The sequence below is a fragment of the Tachypleus tridentatus genome, chromosome 5 (assembly GCF_004210375.1).
Source record: "Tachypleus tridentatus isolate NWPU-2018 chromosome 5, ASM421037v1, whole genome shotgun sequence".
NCBI classification, from domain to species: Eukaryota; Metazoa; Arthropoda; class Merostomata; order Xiphosura; family Limulidae; genus Tachypleus; species Tachypleus tridentatus.
The window spans coordinates 52,539,041-52,563,707 of record NC_134829.1 but is presented as its reverse complement, the minus strand read 5'-3'; the positions used below and the strand labels follow the sequence as shown (position 1 = coordinate 52,563,707).

Below are 24,667 nucleotides of genomic sequence, written 5' to 3'. Positions count from 1 at the left end.
ACCTGAATTAATGTATCTCACGAAGACAAGCAACTGAGAACACGAACTTACATCTGTTGACTCGTCGAGCTGAAAGGAGAACAAAGGGGAACCCTTGATTTCAGTCAAAACCTGTTCCTTCACATCGATAGACATTTTAGAAATGAGCCTCTGTATAGTATTATTTGACAGGGATACTTGCTGCATCGTCTTTGTACTGGCTTCTCCAAGAATAAGATTTACTGCTTTCATCATGCAGGGTTTAAGAAGTGTTTCTCCAATCGTGTGAGGCTTTTTTTGTTTAGCAATTTCGAATGCAATCTCATATGAAGCTTCCACTACGGCTGCACTCTGCTGCTGAAACGACCCACTTCTGCCGATTCTTTGGCTTTTAAGACACCGTTCATGCCGTTTGAAGAAATCCAAACCCTTCTTTGCGTGTTCTGGATGTTTCGTCTCGAGATGACGCTTGCGTTTTGATGGTTTCATTGTCTCTGCACTCAGGACAGCATGGCACAAAACACACAGTGGTTTCTCGATGCCGTCGTTGGCGAGCACAGTGGTGAAGCCAATGTTGAGGTAGCATTTTGAGTATCTGCGCCGTTTAGCCATGGACACAACTCATCTCTACTGCTTACTTATCTCCTTTTTAAAATAAAAATGTTGAATAATGAACGCTTTGGCAACTGTAGATCTTACACTGACTACTTGTGGGGGGTGCAGGTAGAGTAATGATGGGGTAAGTATTGGGAGGGAAGGGAGCGTGGCCAGTCGCGTCATCCACCAATCAGCAACGGACATGTGACTCACGTGTCAAAAGCGAGCACACACACACTTAATCACAGCTAAACAGACACACAAGCATACGTACATGTGCATGCACTCACATACTCGCTACTCACTAGTACACACATACATACAGTTGAAGACACATACAGATTCACACAGGCACATTCTCTCACAGGCACGCATACATACACCCATAATATCACCTAATGACATTGAACTAACGTAGCACACGTTTTGCTTTGCACCGAAACAAAAAAAAAAAAACGTAAGAGCATGAAAATGTAATTGATGAAATAAAATTAATGTTATCCCAAGCTACTTCTAACAAGGCTACGCGACTCCTCTGCCAAGATCGCGACCCACCGGTTGGGAACCCCTGTGCTAGATACTGTAGGTATCTTTTCTTATGTTGTTCAAATCTTCTTAGTGTTCAAGGTGGTAAATAATGTAGTTATACTTTGTTGTATTGTTGCACAATATTAAATATTATTAGTAATCCAGGAGATACATATTGTAGGTATTTTCTTTTCCGTTCATCAACAATATTAAATATTTTTAGTAATCCAGCAGATAAATAAAGTAGGTATCCTCTCTTGCGTGTTTGAACAACATTAAAAATTGTTAGTAACCCATGAGATAAATAATGTAGGTATCCTTTGCTGTGTTGTTGAACAATATTATATATTGTTAGTAATCCAAGTGCTCAGTAATGTAGGTATCCTTTATTGTAAGGTTCGTAGATTCGGATCCCCTTCATGCCAATCATGCCATGGGGGCTTTATAATGTGATGGTCAATCGCACTATACGTTGGTAAAAGAGTAGCTCAATAGTTGGTGGTGGGTGGTGATGACTAACCTATATTAAAAATGAAATAATAAATTATAATTATAAATAATATAAAATTATATATTCAAACATCTAAGCACGCCATCTACACTCCGACACTCAGTTGCACAACCCTTTTCAAACATATAGTAAGCTTCCAGTCAGTTACCTTTTTCTTTCTTTGTGAACCTGATGATGACCGAAGAAGGTCGAAACGCTGTTCATTCCTCTAGGTAAAAAAAATTATCAACCCAAACGATTCGTTTTTACATATATATTTTGCTCTGCTTTGTTGTTTCGTATAATTTCTAGTGGCCTTAACAGTATTGAAACCTTTTGTTGCCAACAGTATTAAGAAACTAAATTCTCTGATTTGTTTGGTAGGTTTTTAATCTAAGTAATTGTTATACAGTTTTAAACTGTGTTAATATTCTTTTAGAAACTTCTTTATTCTTTCAAGTATACTGTTTGAGTGAAATGTCCATTTTTATGACATCGTAGTTTTCTTGGGAAAACGTTTTGAGAAATTACCATTTGTTGTCAATACTTTAATTTTAACAAATGTTGTTTTATTTTATTTTATTAGCACTATTCAACCATGTCAGGCTTAGAAAACTCTTCAATCCATGCAATTCAACACCATTGATGACGCCTTCAGGTCACCCAGAAACGTTGGAGAGTACAAGGACGATCGAATCACTCATCTTCTATCGGATAAAATATGAAATACTGCTCACGAAAACAGGATATCAGTTGTTATTGACAAACAGACATTTACTTTACCTAGAAATTCACCACTGACGTAGTCCGGCATTAATCTATTTTTCCTGTATTGAGAAAAACTAAAACGAAGTGTTATAAGGATATTCTTATAATAAATTCCTCGTCTTCATATGAATCGTAATTATTTCATATGGACGAGAGAAGTAATGTATGCATTATGTCACATATGTCATCAGTTCATAGTCTAGAGAACTAAATAATTGTATTATATCATATACATAATATGTCAGTACCTATTTCTCAGTCTTGGTAATTGTACTGTATCATCTGTGTTATACGTGTATATGTTTCACATTCTAGTGGGCTGAAAATTATATTATATTATATACTATATGTCTACATAGTTCACAGTTTGGTAGACAGGTAATTGTATTATATCGTGTATATGTGGACATAGTTCACATTCTAGTGGGCTGTAAATTGTGTTATATACTATATATCAATATAGTTCACAGTTTGGCAGACTGGTACTTGTATTATATCGTGTATATGTGGACATAGTTCACATTCTAGTGGGCTGTAAATTGTGTTATATACTATATGTCAACATAGTTCACAGTTTGGCAGACTGGTACTTGTATTATATCGTGTATATGTGAACATAGTTCACTTTCTAGTGGGTTGGTAATTGTGTTATATACTATACGTCAACATAGTTCACAGTTTGGCAGACTGGTATATGTATCGTGTATATGTGGACATAGTTCACATCCTAGTGGGTTGGTAATTGTGTTATATACTATATGTCAACATAGTTCACAGTTTGGCAGACTGGTACTTGTATCGTGTTTATTGACACAGTTCACATCCTAGTGGGTTGGTAATTGTGTTATATACTATATGTCAACATAGTTCACAGTTTGGCAGACTGGTACTTGTATCGTGTATATGTGGACATAGTTCACATCCTAGTGGGTTGGTAATTGTGTTATATACTATATGTCAACATAGTTCACAGTTTGGCAGACTGGTACTTGTATCGTGTATATGTGGACATAGTTCACATCCTAGTGGGTTGGTAATTGTGTTATATACTATATGTCAACATAGTTCACAGTTTGGCAGACTGGTACTTGTATCGTGTTTATGTGGACATAGTTCACATCCTAGTGGGTTGGTAATTGTGTTACATACTATATGTCAACATAGTTCACAGTTTGGCAGACTGGTACTTGTATCGTGTATATGTGGACATAGTTCACATCCTAGTAAGTTGGTAATTGTGTTATATACTATATGTCAACATAGTTCACAGTTTGGCAGACTGGTACTTGTATCGTGTTTATGTGGACATAGTTCACATCCTAGTGGGTTGGTAATTGTGTTATATACTATATGTCAACATAGTTCACAGTTTGGCAGACTGGTACTTGTATCGTGTTTATTGACACAGTTCACATCCTAGTGGGTTGGTAATTGTGTTATATACTATATGTCAACATAGTTCACAGTTTGGCAGACTGGTACTTGTATCGTGTATATGTGGACATAGTTCACATCCTAGTGGGTTGGTAATTGTGTTATATACTATATGTCAACATAGTTCACAGTTTGGCAGACTGGTACTTGTATCGTGTATATGTGGACATAGTTCACATCCTAGTGGGTTGGTAATTGTGTTATATACTATATGTCAACACAGTTCACAGTTTGGCAGACTGGTACTTGTATCGTGTTTATGTGGACATAGTTCACATCCTAGTGGGTTGGTAATTGTGTTATATACTATATGTCAACATAGTTCACAGTTTGGCAGACTGGTACTTGTATCGTGTATATGTGGACATAGTTCACATCCTAGTAAGTTGGTAATTGTGTTATATACTATATGTCAACATAGTTCACAGTTTGGCAGACTGGTACTTGTATCGTGTTTATGTGGACATAGTTCACATCCTAGTGGGTTGGTAATTGTGTTATATACTATATGTCAACATAGTTCACAGTTTGGCAGACTGGTACTTGTATCGTGTATATGTTGACATAGTTCACATCCTAGTGGGTTGGTAAATTCATCACATCATATATAATGTAGGCCTAAAGTGTCGTGTGAACTGGTAATTGTTTGACATGACGTATATAATCTTAGCCATATGTCGAACTTGAGATATGTTTATTTGCACAATTGTGATATGATAGAAATTACCTGGCACTGCTTCCAATTGTCTTCTTGAAAGAATCCACCCAGTTGCAAGATAAAGTAATTCTGATTAGCAAACTAAAAGGCATTATAACGTCACGAGACTGACTGATTGTAGACTTTTCTTAATAGTCTTCTTTCTGACGCCAATGAAATAGTTAAAAAATTGCAGATGTAGGTAAACACATTACAGTAAGTACATATTTGACGTTTTAACTTTACCTCAGAACTCTCTTTTGGGTATATGCGTGATCTGTTCTCCCAGTGTACTTAATTATCAGCAAAATATGTTCATATATTAATCACGTTTTCTAGTCTGTAGTTAGTTATCTTTAAATAGCAATAAGATAAGTCATGTGTGTTGTCAGATTGTCTAGTTTATAGTCACGAATGTTTAGTCTGTAGTTAGTTATCTTTAAATAGCAATAAGGTGAGTCATGTGTGTTGTCAGATCGTTGAATTAACATTCAAATATGTTCATCTTGTAGTTAAGTCATTTAGTCTGTAGTCACGAAAGTACGTCTGCTACCATGTAAGTTTAATTAGCAATAAAAATATCCATATTTGAGTTGAATATATCTAGTCTGTAGTCATAAGTCTTTAGCATATATATATATATGTACATCCGTATACAAAAGTATATTGTGGTTATAATCAGACGTTTGTAATATCTGTATTTATTTTGTAATGAATATTTATGGTTTAAATTATATATTTTTCTAAGTAAGCACAAAGCTACACAAAGGGCTATCTGTGCTCTGCCAGCGACGGGTATCTAAACCCAGATTCTAGCTTTGTAAGTCAGCAGACATACCACAGCGCCCCAGTAAGGGGCAATATAAATATGAACTCTGATACATGCCATTAAACACAAACGTATAAAGTATACAGTATTACCATTACAAAGAAGAGGTTATATATTATGTCCATTTACAATCTTTAACGTATACAGATTAGAGTTTTATTTGTTTTGAAATTTGCGCAAAGCCACACGAGGGCTATCTGCGCTAACCATCTCTAATTTAGCAGTGTGGGACTAGAAGGAAGGTAACTATTCATACCACCTACTTCCAACTCTTGGACTACTCCTTTACCAACGAATAGTGGGATTGACCGTAACTTATAACGCCCCCACGGCTGAAAGGGCGAGCATGTTTGGCGTGACGGGGATTCGAACCCGCGACCCTCGGATTACGAGTCGAGTACTTTAACCACTTGGCCATGCTAGACCCGTTTATGAATAGACAACGAGTACTTTGTGTAGGTATGTAAATGTAACATCATAACGCCCCCATGGCTGAAAGGGAGAGCATGTTTGGTGTGACGAGGATTCGAACTTGCTACCCTCAGGATTAACCTCGAGTGTGTTAACCACCTGGCCATGCCGGGCGTCTTTATCAATGAGGTAGAAACTAATGGCCACACATTTGGTGATTGTTTCATAAAAGTTTTCAATAACACTATAAATGGCACCAGTTAGAACATATTGATTATCGTGATATAGAAATAGGAATATAATAACTAATATAAAAACACGTATTTATTATGTTTAATTAATAAGTGTGATGTATTTCTTCCCTGAAAGTTTATATTAACGTTTATTTCTGTTTCTATATATTTCAGGCCCGACATGACCAGGTGGGTTAAGGCGTTCGACTCGTAATCCGAGGTTCGCAGGTTCAAATCTCAGTCACACTAAACATGCTCGCCCTTTCAGCCGTGGGGGCGTTATAATGTAACGATCAATCTCACTATTCATTGGTGAAAGAGTAGCCCAAGAGTCGGCGATGGGTGGTGATGAATAGTTGCCTTCCCTCTAGTCTTGCACTGCTAAGTTAGGGATGGCTAGTGCAGATAGCCCTCGAGTAGCTTTGCGTGTAATTCAAAAATAAACAAACAAACTATATATTTCACGTAAGCAGAAAGTTTTACCTTTGTTTCAACTGTGTATGTTTTGTTTGTTTGCTTTCAATTTCACGTAAGGCTACACAAATGCTATCTGCGTAATTTAGCAAAACTAGAGGGAAGCCATCAAGTCATCACCACCCACTGTCAATACTTGGGCTACTCTTTTACCAACAAATAGTGGGATTAACTGTCATGTTATAACGCTCTCAAGGCTGACAAGTCGAGCATGTTTGACGGAATGGAGATTCGAACCCGCGACCCTCAAATTTTGAGTCGAGCGCCCCTTGGCTTGCCGGGCCATTTGCGCTCTGCTCACCACAGGTATCGAAACCTGGTTTCAAAAGGTATAAAGACTCACTGTCTAAGCGTCGAAACAGTTATTAATAACGTAATTAAACATGAAAAATAAACGAACTGAGTTGAGTGGTTAAGGTAATATTCTGTTGTAACGATACGAATGTGATGTCATAAAACCAAAAACTATTGCGATTACAAAACAGTGATTCATTAGTTGTGTAGTGTGTGTGTTTTCTTATAGCAAAGTTACATCGGGCTATCTACTGCTGTACCAGCGGAGGACATTTGCGTAGTGTTGTTGCTATCAACACTTTCGTCCGTAATCCCAATACCTCACAAGATTCGGCCAGTTAAGTAAATTTGGGTAAGTGTGTATATAAAATAAATGAAAAATAATAAGAATAAATATATTGTTTACATATTAAACATTCAATTAATATTGTTAATGAGAAGTAACATTAAGAAAATAATTTAATGTAATTTATTTAGAATGTCATTTAAGTACCTTAGTGTAAGTTATTTCTTCATACACTAATACGCTCTTCCTTGAAATCAGTAGCACGGATATACATAAAACTTTATACAATCACAGCTAAGAAAGTATAATTAGTTGGAATAGACATTAACTGATTCTAGGCTTTAAAAAGTCACTTATAAATACTTATTTAAAGTATTGTAAAGTAATTTTGCACTGAGCAACATACTATCTATAATATATTTAAAAGAAATGGAAAACAAAACCATAATATCGAAGGTTTTTAATCCTAATGTTAACAACTTTTAACGTGTTTTGATTTTAAAGTGTTGGTTCCGTGTATCAAACTTTATTATTCAAAACGTTTGCCCTCAGTGGCAAAGTGGTACATTTGCAGACTCACACAGATAGAAACCGAGTTTCGATACCCGTGCTGGCGAGATCATAGATAGTCCATTTTGTAGGTTTGTGCTTAATATCAAACAAACAAACAAACAGAATAAATAAAAAAGTTTTCTTTGAAATAGATTAAATGTTCTCCGATTGGAATGAGGTAAGTTTTCAGACTTAGAATGCTAAAATTCGACGTTTAATTCCCCTAACGGACATTATGTAGGTTTGTTCTAAGAAAACAATAACCAATAAAAGCGACTTTTGTTTTCGGAGGTTTCTGAGAGAACATTTTATTAAGTAAAATCGAAATTTTTTCACTTTGATATAATTTGCTATGATTAAGAATCTACACAAGTTAGTAACGAAATGGGAGAAGTAACATTGGCTTTGTTAAAACTCCATCAATACTCTTTAATGGGAGAAGTAACATTGGCTTTGTTAAAACTCCATCAATACTTTTAATGGGAGAAGTAACATTGGCTTTGTTAAAACTCCATCAATACTCTTTAATGGGAGAAGTAACATTGGCTTTGTTAAAACTCCATCAATACTCTTTAATGGGAGAAGTAACATTGGCTTTGTTAAAACTCCATCAATACTCTTTAATGGGAGAAGTAACATTGGCTTTGTTAGTAACATTGGCTTTGTTAAAACTCCATCAATACTCTTTAATGGAGAAGTAACATTGGCTTTGTTAAAACTTTTGGCTTTGTTAAAACTCCATCAATAGTCTTTAATGGGAGAAGTAACATTGGCTTTGTTAAAACTCCATCAATACTCTTTATAGGAGAAGTAACATTGGCTTTGTTAAAACTCCATCAATACTCTTTAATGGGAGAAGTAAAAACATTGGCTTGGCTTTGTTAAAACTCCATCAATACTCTTTAATGGGAGAAGTAACATTGGCTTTGTTAAAACTCCATCAATACTCTTTATAGGAGAAGTAACATTGGCTTTGTTAAAACTCCATCAATACTCTTTATAGGAGAAGTAGCATTGGCTTTGTTAAAACTCCATCAATACTCTTTATAGGAGAAGTAACATTGGCTTTGTTAAAACTCCATCAATACTCTTTAATGGGAGAAGTAACATTGGCTTTGTTAAAACTCCATCAATACTCTTTAATGGGAGAAGTAACATTGACTTTGTTAAAACTCCATCAATACTCTTTAATAGGAGAAGTAACATTGGCTTTGTTAAAACTCCATCAATACTCTTTAATGGGAGAAGTAACATTGGCTTTGTTAAAACTCCATCAATACTCTTTAATGGGAGAAGTAACACTGGCTTTGTTAAAACTCCATCAATACTCTTTAATGGGAGAAGTAACATTGGCTTTGTTAAAACTCCATCAATACTCTTTAATGGGAGAAGTAACATTGGCTTTGTTAAAACTCCATCAATACTCTTTAATGGGAGAAGTAACATTGGCTTTGTTAAAACTCCATCAATACTCTTTAATGGGAGAAGTAACATTGGCTTTGTTAAAACTCCATCAATACTCTTTATAGGAGAAGTAACATTGGCTTTGTTAAAACTCCATCAATACTCTTTAATGGGAGAAGTAACATTGGCTGTTAAAACTCCATCAATACTCAATTTAATGGGAGAAGTAACATTGGCTTTGTTAAAACTCCATCAATACTCTTTAATGGGAGAAGTAACATTGGCTTTGTTAAAACTCCATCAATACTCTTTAATGGGAGAAGTAACATTGGCTTTGTTAAAACTCCATCAATACTCTTTAATGGGAGAAGTAACATTGGCTTTGTTAAAACTCCATCAATACTCTTTAATGGGAGAAGTAACATTGGCTTTGTTAAAACTCCATCAATACTCTTTAATGGGAGAAGTAACATTGGCTTTGTTAAAACTCCATCAATACTCTTTAATGGGAGAAGTAACATTGGTTTTGTTAAAACTCCATCAATACTCTTTAATGGGAGAAGTAACATTGGCTTTGTTAAAACTCCATCAATACTCTTTAATGGGAGAAGTAACATTGGCTTTGTTAAAACTCCATCAATACTCTTTAATGGGAGAAGTAACATTGGCTTTGTTAAAACTCCATCAATGGAACCAATCGAGAACTTTCAATGAAAAGCAGAATACTTTTCTTGGAGAAAATACAAACGTTATATTCAACTTTGAACTACTTCTACTTTATGTATTTAAACTTTACTGTTTTGAGTTTAATCAGTATTTATGAAAATAAAACGTAAATATACAGTAAATACGAGAAAAAAATATCTTGTTCTATTTCGTCCACATTCTAAGAAATAAACATTCTTAGTAATTTTCAACGTACCCTTGAAAAATAAACAAATTGTTGCACGAATATAGACAGCTATAACCATTTAATAATTTAAAACTAGACCTTTAAATGAATGTTAATTCTGTTTTAATCCGTGATGACGAGAAAACCCACTTGTAGAGAATATTATATATGTAAAAACAATTGGTATGGATAGACAAAGCACTATGTAGAGGAGCGAGCAAGTTTTCAACCTTCTCCGGTCATCGTCAGGTCCACAAAGAAAGAAAGGGTTACTGACCGGTAGCTGACCACATGTTTGAAGGCGGTTGTGTAAATGAGTGTAGGAATGTAGAGGGCGTGCTTAGATGTTGGATATATCTATTCATATAGGTATAAAGGTGTTCCTTTGTATTGGTTTAATTTGGGCTTGAGTTGTTGTATAAGTAAGGCTTCTTTAATTTTCCCGTTGTTCTCTTTTCTACTAGTCCTTTTTCTACCCATACCAGCCGTTTTTAAATATATAATTAATTCTGTTTTTTCTGTAGTCCATTTTTTTTGACACTGCTGTTCTACATTTTATCTCTTAAATTATAAAAGGCCCCGGGTGGTTAGGGTGCTCGACTTGTAATCTGAGGGTAGCTGGTTCAAATCCTCGTTACACAAAACATGCTTGCCCTTTCAACCGTAGGGGCGTTATAATGCACGGTCAATCCCACTATTCGTATGTAAAAGAGTAACCCAAGAGTTGGCGTTGACGGTGGGTGGAGATGACTAGATGCCTTCCTTCTAGCCTTACGCTACTAAATTAGGGAAGGCTAGCACAGATAGCCTTCGTGTAGCTTTGCTAGAAATTCAAAAACAAAAACAAACCATACAAATAATAAAAATCGTTTGCTATGGATAGGTGTGGAAAACTACAGAAATGTTATATACGATAGCAGCTCTCCAGCGGCAGAGCCATACGTCTGCGGACTTACAATCTTAAAAACCAGGTTCCGATACCCGTGGTGAGCAGAGCACAGATAGCCGTTTGTTTAGTTTTGTACTTAAGTACAAACAATCAAACTATACGACAGCAGTCTTAATTTTGAACTGACAGACTGGATGCATTTTAGCTAGTCAATAGTACCCACTGTCCACTCTTGGGCTATTTCAATCCAACAATGGGATTCGATCATCACTCTTATAACGCACACACATCCGCAAATTTCGAAACGCGATTGTGTAACAACGAGACGCAAACTTCGAACCCTCGGACTTACAGTTACACTTGTTAAACACTAAGTGAACCCCGATCTATCAAGAAAGAAGACGTAAACCAGTCACAATTTCATATTGAAAGAAGTACACGAAGTACATTTTTGTTGGTCGATCTATGAACTCAGTTGGTACAAATGTTCACATGGGTCTGGCATGGCCTAGCCCGTAAGGCGTGCGACTCGTAATCCGAGGGTTGCGGGTTCGCGCACGCGTCGCGCCAAACATGCTCGCCCTCCCAGCCGTGGGGCGTTATAATGTGACGGTCAATCCCACTATTCGTTGGTAAAAGAGTAGCCGAAAAGTTGGCGGTGGGTGGTGATGACTAGCTGCCTTCCCTCTAGTCTTACACTGCTAAATTAGTGACGGCTAGCACAGATAGCCCTCGTGTAGCTTTGTGCGAAATTCCAAAACAAACAAACAAATGTTCACTTTCCAAATCCTGTTACGTTTAAATCTTACGATTTTCGTATTTTATTATGCTGTCGTACATACTTAATTGTTTATTTGTTTACTTGTTTGATCTGTAGAAAAAAACTATATTAAGATATCTGCTGTGTTCACCGCAGAAAATCGAACCGCAGATTTTAGCTTTGCATGTAAGTAAACATATCGCTCTCCCCTCGTAAGACGTTTGTAGAAAATCTTTAAAAATATACATATATTGTGTGTCGTATAGCAAGAAACTACATGGCCTGTTTTTCTGTATTATTAAAAATGTCGTCGAATTTTATTGGATCACACTAAAAACGTGTTACTCCAAAACCAGGGTTAACTAACAGCTAACGTTTGGTGAAGCTCTCCGGTGGCTCAGCAGCAAGTATGAAAGTTTAAAAAGCAAGCTTCGATATCCGGGGCTAGAACAACACAGATAACCCACAGTATATTTTTTTGCTGAACAACAAAAAAAAAACTAACTAAACACAGCTGTTACAAGTAGTTTCATAAGATATTTTTAAGAAACATACAGAAAGACACTTTTTTTTTTTAATATGAACAGATGGAATACCTAGACTACCTGTTACGTCCTTGGATGAAGTCTACCATTTTTATTTTTATTTTCTTCTTCTCTATCGGGCATGGAGAACAAAGTGGGCGCATGACACTGAGCAACAAAGAAACCCTGATAAATGACACATTGGAAAAGCTATCAGAAGATTGTGATCCCAACATTATAGCTGCTAGAAACGTGACGATCATACGTGTTGGCGTTGATCCAACACTGAATCTTACTGTGGCTATTATTATTTTCACGGTTGTGGGAATCTTTGCGTCTGCTATTGCATCATTCTTTCATGTGGTTCGAAAGCACGTTTACCATGATGCTGACAATCTGGACACCACCTTTGATGCAGGAGGAAAAGTTTCTATCGGATTAACAGCTACCACCATCGTATCTCAGTGGACTTGGAGCGCAACGTTGCTCCAGTCTTCAACTGTAGCTAGTAAGGTAAGAGGAGAATACAATTTATTTATTTTTCGTCCAGTTTCACCTTCTATTAGGAAACTGTTCTTTTTTCATCTTCTATCACAGACTCACTTTTCATCTTCACTTCCACGTAAACTTGAAATTCTGTACAACAATGAATTAAGAAAGGGTATTCACCTCCAAACTTCCCAAAGTTTAGTAGTTTCAGATAAAAAACAAAACATTAAAACGTATGTTCTGTTTTTATATTGAGCATATTTCTGGAAGAGTTCTTTATTTGGAAAAGTGAAAGTGAAAGAACTGACATTAGGGTTAACATTGCTACCACATCACATTTAGGGTAATGACTGGTAACTATTGTGAGATAAAATGATGCCATGTTTCGTCTACCCAGTTTGGATGACACTGGTTTAGAATCTAATACCAAAGAGTTTAATAATCTTGTTTTCTAACAGTATGGAATAAGTGGACCTTATTGGTATGCAGCGGGAGCTACTATCCAGGTTGTCTTGTTCGCCATTTTGTCCATTCAGCTAAAGACCAGAGCCCCAGGAGCCAAGACGTTCTTACAGGTTAGTATAGCATTTTATAATCTTCAAATTGCTAAGGCAGGTCACACTAATCCCAAAGTATGTATCATAAGTTTTTATATGCTGAAAAACTGTGTAATTATTTTTAAAGATGCAACAAACGTAAGAGAATTATTTTAGAATCTTAATATTATTAAATTCTAAACAAAAATAAATTATTAATAAAGTAAACTTATTCTGGGTAATAACCTTAAAAATGATGTTTAAACGTACTAATAAGTGAGAATTATTTATTATTTGTATTCTACTTTATTACCTTACTATAGCACTTGATGTTCAAACGTACTAATAATTGAGAATTTGTTTATTTCTTGTTTTTTGAATTTTACGCAAAATTAAAAAACAAACAGACAAACACTTCAATAACTACACTGTATGCCAAGATTTACTTCAATTATTACATTTTTGCAGGGTTTCAATTCAATAGTCGTATTTTTGTAGGGCTTCGCTTCAGGTGAAGTTAGATTGTCTCTACTGTTATTACGGCTGCATATCTTCCAATGGGTTTACACTGCTAAATAAGGGACAACTAGTAGAGATAGCCTTTGTGTAGCTTTGCGCAAAATTCAAAACAAACAAACTCTGATGTGTATAAAACATCTCTCCCTCATTGTGCTTACGTTTTATTATAGAAAATGTAATATATATTTTTTTATTTTCAGTGTAAGAACGCGGTGTTATCAACGAATGTATTTAACGTTAACCTACGTCAAAGATAATAAACATTTAGTAACAGAATAATGCAAAATTGTAAACTCCCATAAACATATCCCCTTGTTTCAAACTGTCATCACACAAAGTGTAGTTCAGATTGGCCAGCGACCTAATTGGATAACGAATAAACAGACAAACACACAGACTTTATGCTTTATACATACAGATATATTATTATTCTACCCTATTACTTGATGGTTAAATGTGTTAATTACCGAATACTATTTATTATTATTACCATATTAATAGATGGTTAAATGTGTTAATAACCGAATATTATTTATTATTATCACCATATTAATAGATGGATAAATGTGCTATAATAACCGAATAATATTTATTATTATTATTACCTTATTAATTGCATGTTAAATGTGCGAGTAACCAAATATTATTTATTAATATTCCCCTATTAATTGCAGGTTAAATGTGCTAATAACAGAATAATATTTATTATTATTCCCCTATTAATAGATGATTAAATGTGCTAATACCTCGGTATTATTTATTTATTACAATTGTAATCCGTCATTTCACACTAGTGGTTAATCGTTAAATTTACCAACAAGTTATTAAGTATGAGGTAGTAGTGGTAAGGCTTACATGTACAGAAACGGGATAAAAACAAATCACTATATAATTAATAAGATCTTTCAAAGCATTGCTTTTATATACAGATGAAAGCTGAATTCATTTCAATTGTCTAAATTCAGATTTGAATAAAAACGTTTAAACTCTACATTCTTAAAGTGGCCAATAATCATAAGTTTGTAAGAATGACTCAATAATTACTGGTTACTTAAGTAAGGACTCTTGTATTTATCCATACCCTGCTTATCACTGGCTATTTACGTAAGGACTCTCGTATTTATCCATACTCTGCTTATTACTGGCTACTTACGTAAGGACTTTCGTATTTATCCATACCCTACTTATTATTGGCTATTTACGTAAGGACTCTTGTATTTATCCATACCCTGCTTATTACTGGCTACTTACGTAAGGACTTTCGTATTTATCCATACCCTGCTTATTACTGGCTACTTACGTAAGGACTTTCGTATTTATCTATACCCTGCTTATTATTGGCTATTTACGTAAGGACTCTTGAATTTATCCATACCCTGCTTATTACTGGCTACTTACGTAAGGACTCTTGTATTTATCCATACCTTGCTTCTGTAATTTCTGTCATTGCCATTCCTGATAATTAAAAACTAAAATCGCACAAACATTATTCCATCTTAGCAGTTGATAGTTAACTTTACTAATAACCACGTGTTATCTTTTAATTATTCAAATAAACGTTTATTAGTTTTTAACTGAAATTCATAAATTAGCGGTTTCTTACTTCAAAATAAGTCATTAGAAAAGAGTCGAGTTTTTGAAAACGTCTGTGGACTGAGAGCTAGCAGAGTTTGTTTTATCAACAGTAGATGATGACAGGTCGTTTCGGTAAGAAAACTCATGTGCTTTTTCTGTGCATTAGGTGATTAAAGCTCGTTTTGGTAAGACAACCCACATCACGTTCTGTGTCTTTGCATGCTGTACCAACATCGTAGTGGCTGTTTCTTTGACACTAGCTGGCGTTGCTGTACTTCACAGCCTTATTAAGGGCCTCAGCATGGAGCTTGCTGTATTTATGTTGACGGCTGTCATAGGAGGCTACACTCTGATTGGTGGACTTGGAGCCACGTTTTACGTTTCTTACTTCAACACTGCTATTATATTTATTATACTACTCATGTTGGTTATAGAGGTAAGATAATATTTTAATATATATTTAATAACGTGTAAGCTATAGACATTTCATAAATATTTTATTTATTCGTACTTTTGAAGCAAATATGAAAGCACTTCCACGTCTAATTCATGTGTGTGAATACTTCTGTTTATCAAAATGAGGAAAATTGTCACTTGTTCAAAAATATTCGTTGAAGTTATATCAATGTTTTCTTTTATTATTCTTTAACTTACGAACCAGCCCCATAAACAAAATTTAAAATCGAGGAACCCAAACACTTTGAGAACAATGATACACAGAGACAGTTTGAAATGGAGAAACAAAAATTCAAAGAAAATTTTATTACTTATTTAAAGTAGCAGAGGTGTAGGAGACAAATCAAAACTAGGGGTATTTGACCAGGTGAAGACAGGGTGTGTGTGTTATTGGTGTGACAATTAGGGTCCTAAACGCAATTGACTTGTGGAATAAATTTTATGTGTTTTCCTGCCTTTTACAGTGAGGAATTTTCCTAATTATGACCCATTTTTCTAAATGAGTGCTTCTCAAGTGGATGAATTTTTCAGGATGATTAGAATCAGGATAAATAGCAAGTTGAATGACTATTATCAGGAATACAACAAATTCAAAACTAAAAATTCATTCCAGTTGTAGTTTGATACATATTTAAGCCATAATAAATAATTTTACGTTTCAATTTTGTATACTTTTGTCTTCTCTTCAACTGGAGTGAGTGAGCGACTGTGTACAACTAATGTTTATTTGTTTTGAATTTTCACACAAAGCTACACGAGGGCTACCTGCTCTAGCTGTCCCTAAGTTAGCAGTGTAAAAGTAGAGGGAAGGAAGCATATCATCACCACCCACCGCCAACTCTTGGGCTACTCTTTTACCAACGAATAGTGGGATTGGCCGTTACCTTATAACGCCCCCACGACTGAAAGAGCGAGCATGTTTGCTGTGACGGGGATTTGAATCCACTACCCTCCGATTATGAGTCAAGTACCTTAACCACGTGGCCATGCCGGGCCTACAACTAATGTGAATAAATGATATTGGAAAAGGTTCACTGGTTTAAAGCAATATTTATCCTTCTCTCGTTAAACGTTTGTTAATTAATTGACACCTAAGAAAACTTCCCAAAATTTAAATTCATATCTCGCACTTATGTTTTCTCAGGGAGAAACAAAATATGCAGATTAGAAGTGACTAGAAATATCTATTTATTATTTCGTTCGTTTTATATTTGTTTGTTTGTTTTAGAATTTCGTGTAAAGCTACTCGAGAGCTATCTGCGCTAGCCGTCCCTAACTTAGCAGTGTAAAACTAGAGGGAAGGCAGCTAGTCATCATCACCCAACTCTTGAGCTACTCTTTCACCAATGAATAGTGGGATTGACTGTCACATTATAATGCCTCAACGGCAGAAAGGGTGAGCATGTTTGGTGCGACCGAAATTCGAACCCGCGACCCTTAGATTACGAGTCAAACGCCTTAACCCATCTGTCCATGCCGCGCCTCGTTTTATATACATTACAGTTACATTGTATACCAGAAGACAAGAACTACAAATCATAATTCGTCATATTTTCGTTTTTGCATTCATGCAAACTGTTACATGTAACCTAATTATTCAAGGAAAAAATAATGTACTTTTCATGCCCATGTGGGGTCATGTTTTCATGTAATTTTATTTGTCTTCAACATATTATTAACCATCATTACTATACCGTTTATTTGTGAATGACAATCATAGATTGAAAACACCACAACTGATGCATTTTGGTGAATTGAATTATGTGCTAACATTTAACCCTTCTTCTCTGAGTTAGGTTTACCATAACCCTTTGGGTCACGAGGACAATTTGTTTGGAAGCTCTGACAACATATATCGGTACCTAGTCTGTTCTTTAGGTCCAGAAGGAAACAGAGAAAGAAGTTATTTGACCTTCCTTTCCAGTGGAGGTTTTTTCTTTGGAATTATCAACATTGTGGGTAACTTTGGGACTGTCTTCTGTGACCAATCATACTGGCAGAGTAGTGTAGCAGCGAAGCCAATCCAGGTTCGTTGTTTAAACAGTAACACTTTGTATTTATTGTCCAGCATTCTAACTTGTATAGAGTGATTTTATACGATCCACGCTATTCACTTTCGTGTTATGGTAAATTGTTTGTTTTAGCTTAAAGCTACACAAAAGACGCTCTGTTCACCTAGTAAAATGGAGTCCCGGATTTTATCGTTTTAAGCCTATAAACTTAACGATTACACTATGTAACATAAGTTTTGTTTCTGGATAGTTTGTGTTATTTCTTAATTGCTTATGTTGTAAAAGTGCAGAAAATGGTCATTATTCCATTCAAACTTTCCTCTTGTGACCTGGATAATGAAATTTAGAAATTAAACTACTTCCTATGTAAAAACTGGCAAATTTGCACATTTACATTTACATACTGTCCGAATAAAACAACATATGAATCAAGATTTACATGTATTTAGATAACAGGGAAACTTGGTAAATTATCCTTGGAGACCCATCAGGAATGCCATCATTTTGAAGTCTCCAAAAACCTCTCAGCCATACTCATCATACTTCAAGGCTTCTAGTAAGGTCTTAACGCTGTTGTATTCCTTTCTGAGGTGCACCAGATGAGCCAGGGAAAGAGACGGATATTTATTCCCGATATGGAGCAGCACAGCTTTGAAACTTCTGGATGAGCAATCAATGAAGAGGCGCCTTTTGTTCGGGTTACATGCAATTCCAATTGCCTCGCACAAACCGGATACATTGTAGCAGAAGCAGAGCCAATCTTGACGAGTTAAGAAGCTTGAAAAATGTCGGTGACGCTTTCTCTGGATTGCGACTTGCACACTTTCATCTAACAAATCCCATTCCTTGAGCCTAGATATCAAAAGCTCGGCATTCGGCTTCGTTAGACCAAGGTCTCTGATCAAGTCATTGAAGTCTCTTTAGTTGGGATAGTGTAGGTTTCCTTCAGCAGCAGCACCTCTAAAATTGTAATATGGATCGTCAACGTCTACCTTATTTGTTGCTCTCTTCTGAAGATGGCTGCTTTCTCTCTGACAGATTGGATACAGGGAGCTCAGGGCAGTATGGCACTGGAGTGATGGATGATGGAAGGTCCGGATACATGATAGCAGATGCATTCTTGCCAGCCCGACATTTGGAAGGGTCCATCACACAGAAGTAGCAATTGCTGGAGTGGTCAGTCGGTTTACTTCAAATTCTTGGAATAGCGAACTTCATGGCTCTCTTTTCCCCTCTGTACCATTCTGCAAAAGAGCAAAATAAAACTGTTATTATGAAGAATATATTTATTTCATCCACAACTAATGTATAAGAAGTTTATACAAAATATTTTATATGTGGTATTATTCTATACTATTGGAAATTTAAGAAAATAAATTAAAAGATATTTAAATATTAAAAGGTATAAAATTTGTATAATATAAAATCTTACTATTCAAACAAGTAAAAATTTTCCATCTTCCCTTCTAGAGTTTCTTTGCAGTGCTCGCAGGTAAAATGAGGTGCCTAATGTTTGTCTTGATCCCCGACAGGCATGCTGAAATATGCCTTGTAGGCTTTACACATTTTAGCAGATGCTGTCACACAGTCCTTTTTTGCTCTTATCTTGATAAATTGGCCACATACATAACATAATGCGTCTGGAGAATGCTTGCTGCTTCTTGATGCCATCTCTGATAAAATCATATAGGTCTATGTGTTCACTAAGGCAGCTAGAACTAAACTGAAGTGGTGAATGGTGAGCCCCGTATATACATATTACTATGGAAAGTTCCAGAAAATTCTAAAAGGTTCTTGAAAATTCTCGTAAGTTCTACAACATTCTAGAGAGTTCTTGAAAATTTTTGAAGTTCGAGAAAATTGTCTATCAGCTACTCAGTACTGAATTTACCTGTAATGTTCTAAAAATAGATAAATTTGAAAATTTCATTACCCAGGTCACAAAAGCAAAGTTGGAAGAGAAAAATAGGTATTTTCCATTTGCTTTAGGCATAAGCAATTGGGAAATAACACTTTCTCTCCAGGAACAATAAAAAGTAAAAGTTTTGTTACACAGTATTATCCACTTGTGATGTGTAGTAAATTTAACAAAAAGGTACAATGTGTAAAAAATTTACACTCATAAATATTCTTTGAAACTTTCGTTTTAGTAAACTGGAAACCCAGAGAAGATGAAATTATTTTAGGTTCGTATCTCAGTGTTTTTTAATCACTCACAGAAAGTGTGGGAATTCACTCTTTACTTTCACAAGTCAATATTTTTTGTAACTTCATAAGTCAATGATTTTTGTAACTTCATAACTCAACGATTGTTCCACCATTTACAGGAGGTTTGGAGACTCGTTGTTTACTAAGCCAATGATTGTTCTGTGTTTGCAGGATGTATTGGAATTTATTTATCTTGTATTTTCATAAGCCAATGACTGTTCGATCGCTTACAGGGACGACGGAGATTTATTTATCTTGTGCTTTCATAAGTCAAGTTTTGTTCTATCACTTACAGGGAGTATGGGGATTTATTTTAGGAGGACTCACTTGGTTCGCTATTCCATTTTCTTTGGCTACTACACTGGGTCTCTCATACCTGGCTCTCAGCAGCGCTCAGGGTGAACCGCTGTTGACTCCTGAGGATGTAGACAGAGGTAATACTAATTATAGTTGAATTTCCCAGTTTGTGTGATATCAGTTTTAAACATTAAAAAATAAAACTGTATTTTTTTATAATACAACTAACTTATCCAGCACATTTTCTCCAATGAATTCAGGTTTAGTAGTTCCTGTCGTAGCTCAGAATATCTTGGGAAGTTTTGGGGAATACGCCATGATATTTTTAATCTTGATGGCCGTTATGTCTACTGGGTCGGCTGAGGTGATTGCGGTTGCTTCCCTTATTATTTACGATATTTACCAACCTTACATACAGCCCTTCAGGTACGATGATAATATTTAGGATTAGGTTTTAAAATTAATTTTGATTAGGCTTTAATTAAAAGAATTAAATTCTGTTGTGATTTAGCTTTAGGCACAATATTCAGGTTTAGTTTGATCTTGAGAATTAGGCTTAGGGTAAACCTTAGAATTATGTTTAAACTAAGATGCAAAATGCAAATTTTCCTTTGACTTGAGGAAAGTCGTTAAGAAATACAGTTAAGTTTTTCTTTACAGTAAAAATATTGATAGATAGGTTTAGCTTTAGCTTGAGGTATGTACTTGAGTATAGTATTTAAGCCTAGTTTTGAGCAAGTTTTTGACAGCGATTTAGGTTTAACTACAGGGCGGCCCGTAAGTCCCTACCCATCCATATATCTTATGTATCCAGTATATCTGTTGCTGTCCCTCATTTCATGTACCCACGTACTTGTTACAATACGCTCTTCAAGTGTAAATGGGCTTACGTCGGCCATATTTCTCTGAAAAAAAAGAAACAAATTTATAATACATGCGTAATTGAATATAACATAATAGCATATGGATGGGTACGGACTTACGGGCCACACTGTACATAGGTGAGATACTGATGTAGAATTAGCTTTAGGTAAGTACTTGAACACTGGGTTTCTCTTAGAGAGACGAAACCCTTTAAAATGTCTTCAATTTCAAATAAAGTTCTTATAGGCTGAAAGGACGAGCATGTTTGGCGCGACAGGGATGCGAACCCGCGACCCTCAGATTACGAGTCGCATGCCTTAACACGTTTGGCCATGCCAGGCCTCTAAACTACTTTCGCCGCCTTTGTGTGTGAGTATTTGTGCGATTACCTTCGATTAATAAATGACTTGAATATTATTTCCGTCTTATTGATTATGATTTATTTAATTTATATACTCAAATACTGCCTAAACTATAATAGAACAGTAATCATTTTTACTTGTTTTTACATGTTAGTGCTTACAGTTTTGGATGGACACAAAACTGTCCATCTTGACATCTGCCGTGTATCCAGATATTTATTTATTATTCATAACTTATGTTTAATTTCGCGTAAAGCTACTCGAGAGCTATCTGTGCTAGCCGTCCCTAATTTAGCAGTGCAAAACTAGAGGGAAAGCAGCTAGTCATCTCCACCCACCGCCAACTCTTGGGCTTCTCTTTTACCAACGAATAGTGCAATTGCCCCTCACATAATAACGCCTCCACGGTTGAAAGGGCGAACATCTTTGGGGGGACAGGGATTCGAACCCGCGACTGTCAGATTACGAGTCGAAACGCCTTAACCAACCTGTTCATGCTGGGCCTGCTTATTTATAACTGTCTAATATTTTAGTCGAGGGCTTCACAAGAGACACATCACACACTGTAACGTACAGTGTTTTAAGAAAATTCTGTACTTTGCTTTGTAAACCGTGTTCCTGATGGAGTTCTCAGAAGAAATATTTAACAGAAATTAAAAAATAAAAATTATGGGGTAATATTAGGTTGTTTTTTATGACCCTTGGAAAGCTTAATTTTAAAAGCATGTGTTCACGTGCTTGTGATTTTGAGTTTCAATATTATGTTTTTCATAATATCTACCACTTACGCTATTATATTAGATATCGTTACTGTGGCAAATATGTGTTGTAATTTTATTTGAAACATTGATAAACAATCCTTTACTGCAGATTTGGATCATTACCAGTATTCTAGGATATTTTTTAAGTACCAAAATTTCTAACGCCGTAAACTAGAGTAAATTGTAATTATTTCTATCGTATATTGAATATTAAAGAAAACATACAATAACTCTTTTGATTTCAGAACAGACGTAAAGGATGACGAATGTATAATTTGTGGTAAACCGTATCCATCATCTGATTCAGTCGAAGAAGAAGATAAATTTTGTCATTGTAAAAGCATGGTGTCGTGTATTGACTGTCAGCAAGATACTTCGAATCGTACAGGGTGCAAATCCCTGTTGAAACCCCATTTTACCTGTCCAGTTCATAAAGAGTATCGCGAATACCAGGAACAGCTACTGAACTACAAGAACTGGTGTATCATGTGGACAACTATCATGATTAACCCATTATTCTTGGTGTGTTATGCTGCTAACGTGAATCTTTCGTGGAGTTATCTCTTCACTGGTGTCCTCATCAGCTCCACGGTGATTCCTATCACCCTCTCTGTTCTGTGGTCCAGATTGAACGAGAAGGGGATGATTGTGGGTGCCATAGGAGGGTGTATATGTGGCTTGGTGTCTTGGCTTGTAACTGCTTCTACTTTTCCTGGTGGTCTGAGGGACTTTCTGACCAATACAGGCAAGGATCTTCCGATGTTAATAGGAAACGTGGCATCTGTTGGAATGGGCGGATTTCTCTGTATTGTTGTTTCCCTGGTAACGTCAAAACCTCTGTCTAAAGAAGAAAGTGATCGTATCTGGGAAAAAACCAGAAACATTGATAACCCTTTGAATCCTTGGACATACGTTTACCGAGAAGAACTCGATATAGAAATCAAAGACAGATATCACGATCGACCATCCTTGGAATCGGTGGTGAAAACCTTTAAGACAGCTAGAACCATTGCATATGGTGCAGGCATACTGTTAGTTATTTTCTTCATTGGTATATGGCCAGGAATAATGGTCGCAGTTAAGATATTGGATTCAAAAGGATTTCTGGCATGGACCTCAATTTCCCGCGGTTGGACCTACATAGCTGCGGCTTTTATCATCGTTGTCCCATGTATACAAGAAATAAGAACAATACAAAGACAGTATCTTTCGAATAAAAAAACAAATGGGCAGTAAAATTATTAACAATGATAATGTAGTTTAACGTATTCACAGTGAATTATATCTTTCATAATATGTATGGTATTTACTTACAGTGGTTTCATACAAGTCGTATATTATTTTTGTTAAAGATTATTCGTATCTATATTATAATTAAGGCAACAGTCAAAGACTTGCCTCTTGACTTTGCCGTGAAACACCACTAGGTGGTTTTGCTAAAGAAATATGTCTTACAAAAGACGGTAGAAACTAATATATCATTTGTGAATGAAATAAACTGGTTTATAAGAAAAGATATCTGTGGTTTGTCCACTGTTGTTTTCAACATAAAAATACATACGAACATTAGTGTTAATTGTGTATTAAAAATCAGTTTCTAGAGTACATTTTAAAGTTGCTTCAGTTAAAAATATTGCATAATAACAACAAACAGTGGAGTTATATTAGACGATTTTTTTTAAAAACTAGAAATCAGGAAATAGGGACTTGGTGTTAAAAAATAAAAATAAATGTATAAAATGTAAAGATAGGTTGTTTAATAAATATTAAAAATGTTGTACATGACTTGATATCATTTAGAGAAATTTTAAATAAACATTGACACAGATTAAGTAATGTGGCCACAACAGCGCTTTGGGTTTAGTCGGAATATAAAAAAAAAATCTGTTCAGAATTTTCGTATGGAAAAACTACACAAACTGTTATTAGTACACAGTCGTCCTTAAAATGCAAGTGTTTGTTTTAATTTTCGCGCAAAGTTACACGAGAGCTATCTGCCCTAGCTATCCCCAATTTAGCGATGTAAGAATAGAGGGAATGCAACTAGTCATTACGGCCAACTCTTGTACGACTCTTTTTACCAACGAAGAGTAGAAACCGTCACTTTATAACGCCCCCACGGCTGAAAGGACGAGCATGTTTGGTGAGATGGGGTTAGAACCTGCGATTCTCAGATTACGAATCGTGTGTGTTAACCACCTGGCCATGCCGGGCATCGCGTTGAACTGATAAACAAGACAGAAGGGAATAATTATCAAGCTACACGACCTAGTCCCTGAGACCATCGACTCGCAAACTGGGGGTAGTGAGATCGAAACCTGTTGTCGAACATTTTCACTGTGGGGACGCTGTGTAGTTGGCGATAGATGACGTTGACTGTATGCCTTTTTTCTTGTTTAATAATCATATATGATTAGCGTAGAGATCAAGCAAGTTTCATTTGACCAAATTACAAGATTTTATGGTGTATCCATTTTACACCAACTGGGCGTAAATGATGGATCTTTCGGTCCACAGTCTGAACATGCTAAGAACTAGACCTGGTAA

General features: G+C 35.7%; 1 protein-coding gene across 8 annotated transcripts; it reads left to right on the top strand.

Annotated features, from left to right (window-relative positions):
- The first annotated feature begins 1,723 nt into the window (after positions 1-1,723).
- LOC143251173 (uncharacterized) lies at positions 1,724-23,636 on the top strand. Of its 8 annotated transcripts, none has more exons than XM_076502579.1 (10): positions 1,724-1,827; positions 2,181-2,520; positions 6,964-7,086; positions 12,105-12,554; positions 12,989-13,105; positions 15,327-15,596; positions 17,413-17,643; positions 20,132-20,270; positions 20,394-20,559; positions 22,366-23,636. In XM_076502579.1, the coding sequence occupies exons 4-10, from the start codon at positions 12,105-12,107 to the stop codon at positions 23,354-23,356; spliced, it is 2,364 nt and encodes a 787-aa protein (XP_076358694.1). In that variant the 5' UTR covers positions 1,724-1,827; positions 2,181-2,520; positions 6,964-7,086; the 3' UTR covers positions 23,357-23,636. The 8 variants fall into 8 exon arrangements, with proteins under 8 accessions (XP_076358694.1, XP_076358693.1, XP_076358691.1 ...); XM_076502578.1 differs by having other exon boundaries at positions 2,181-2,525; XM_076502576.1 differs by lacking the exon at positions 6,964-7,086.
- The last annotated feature ends 1,031 nt before the right edge of the window (positions 23,637-24,667 follow it).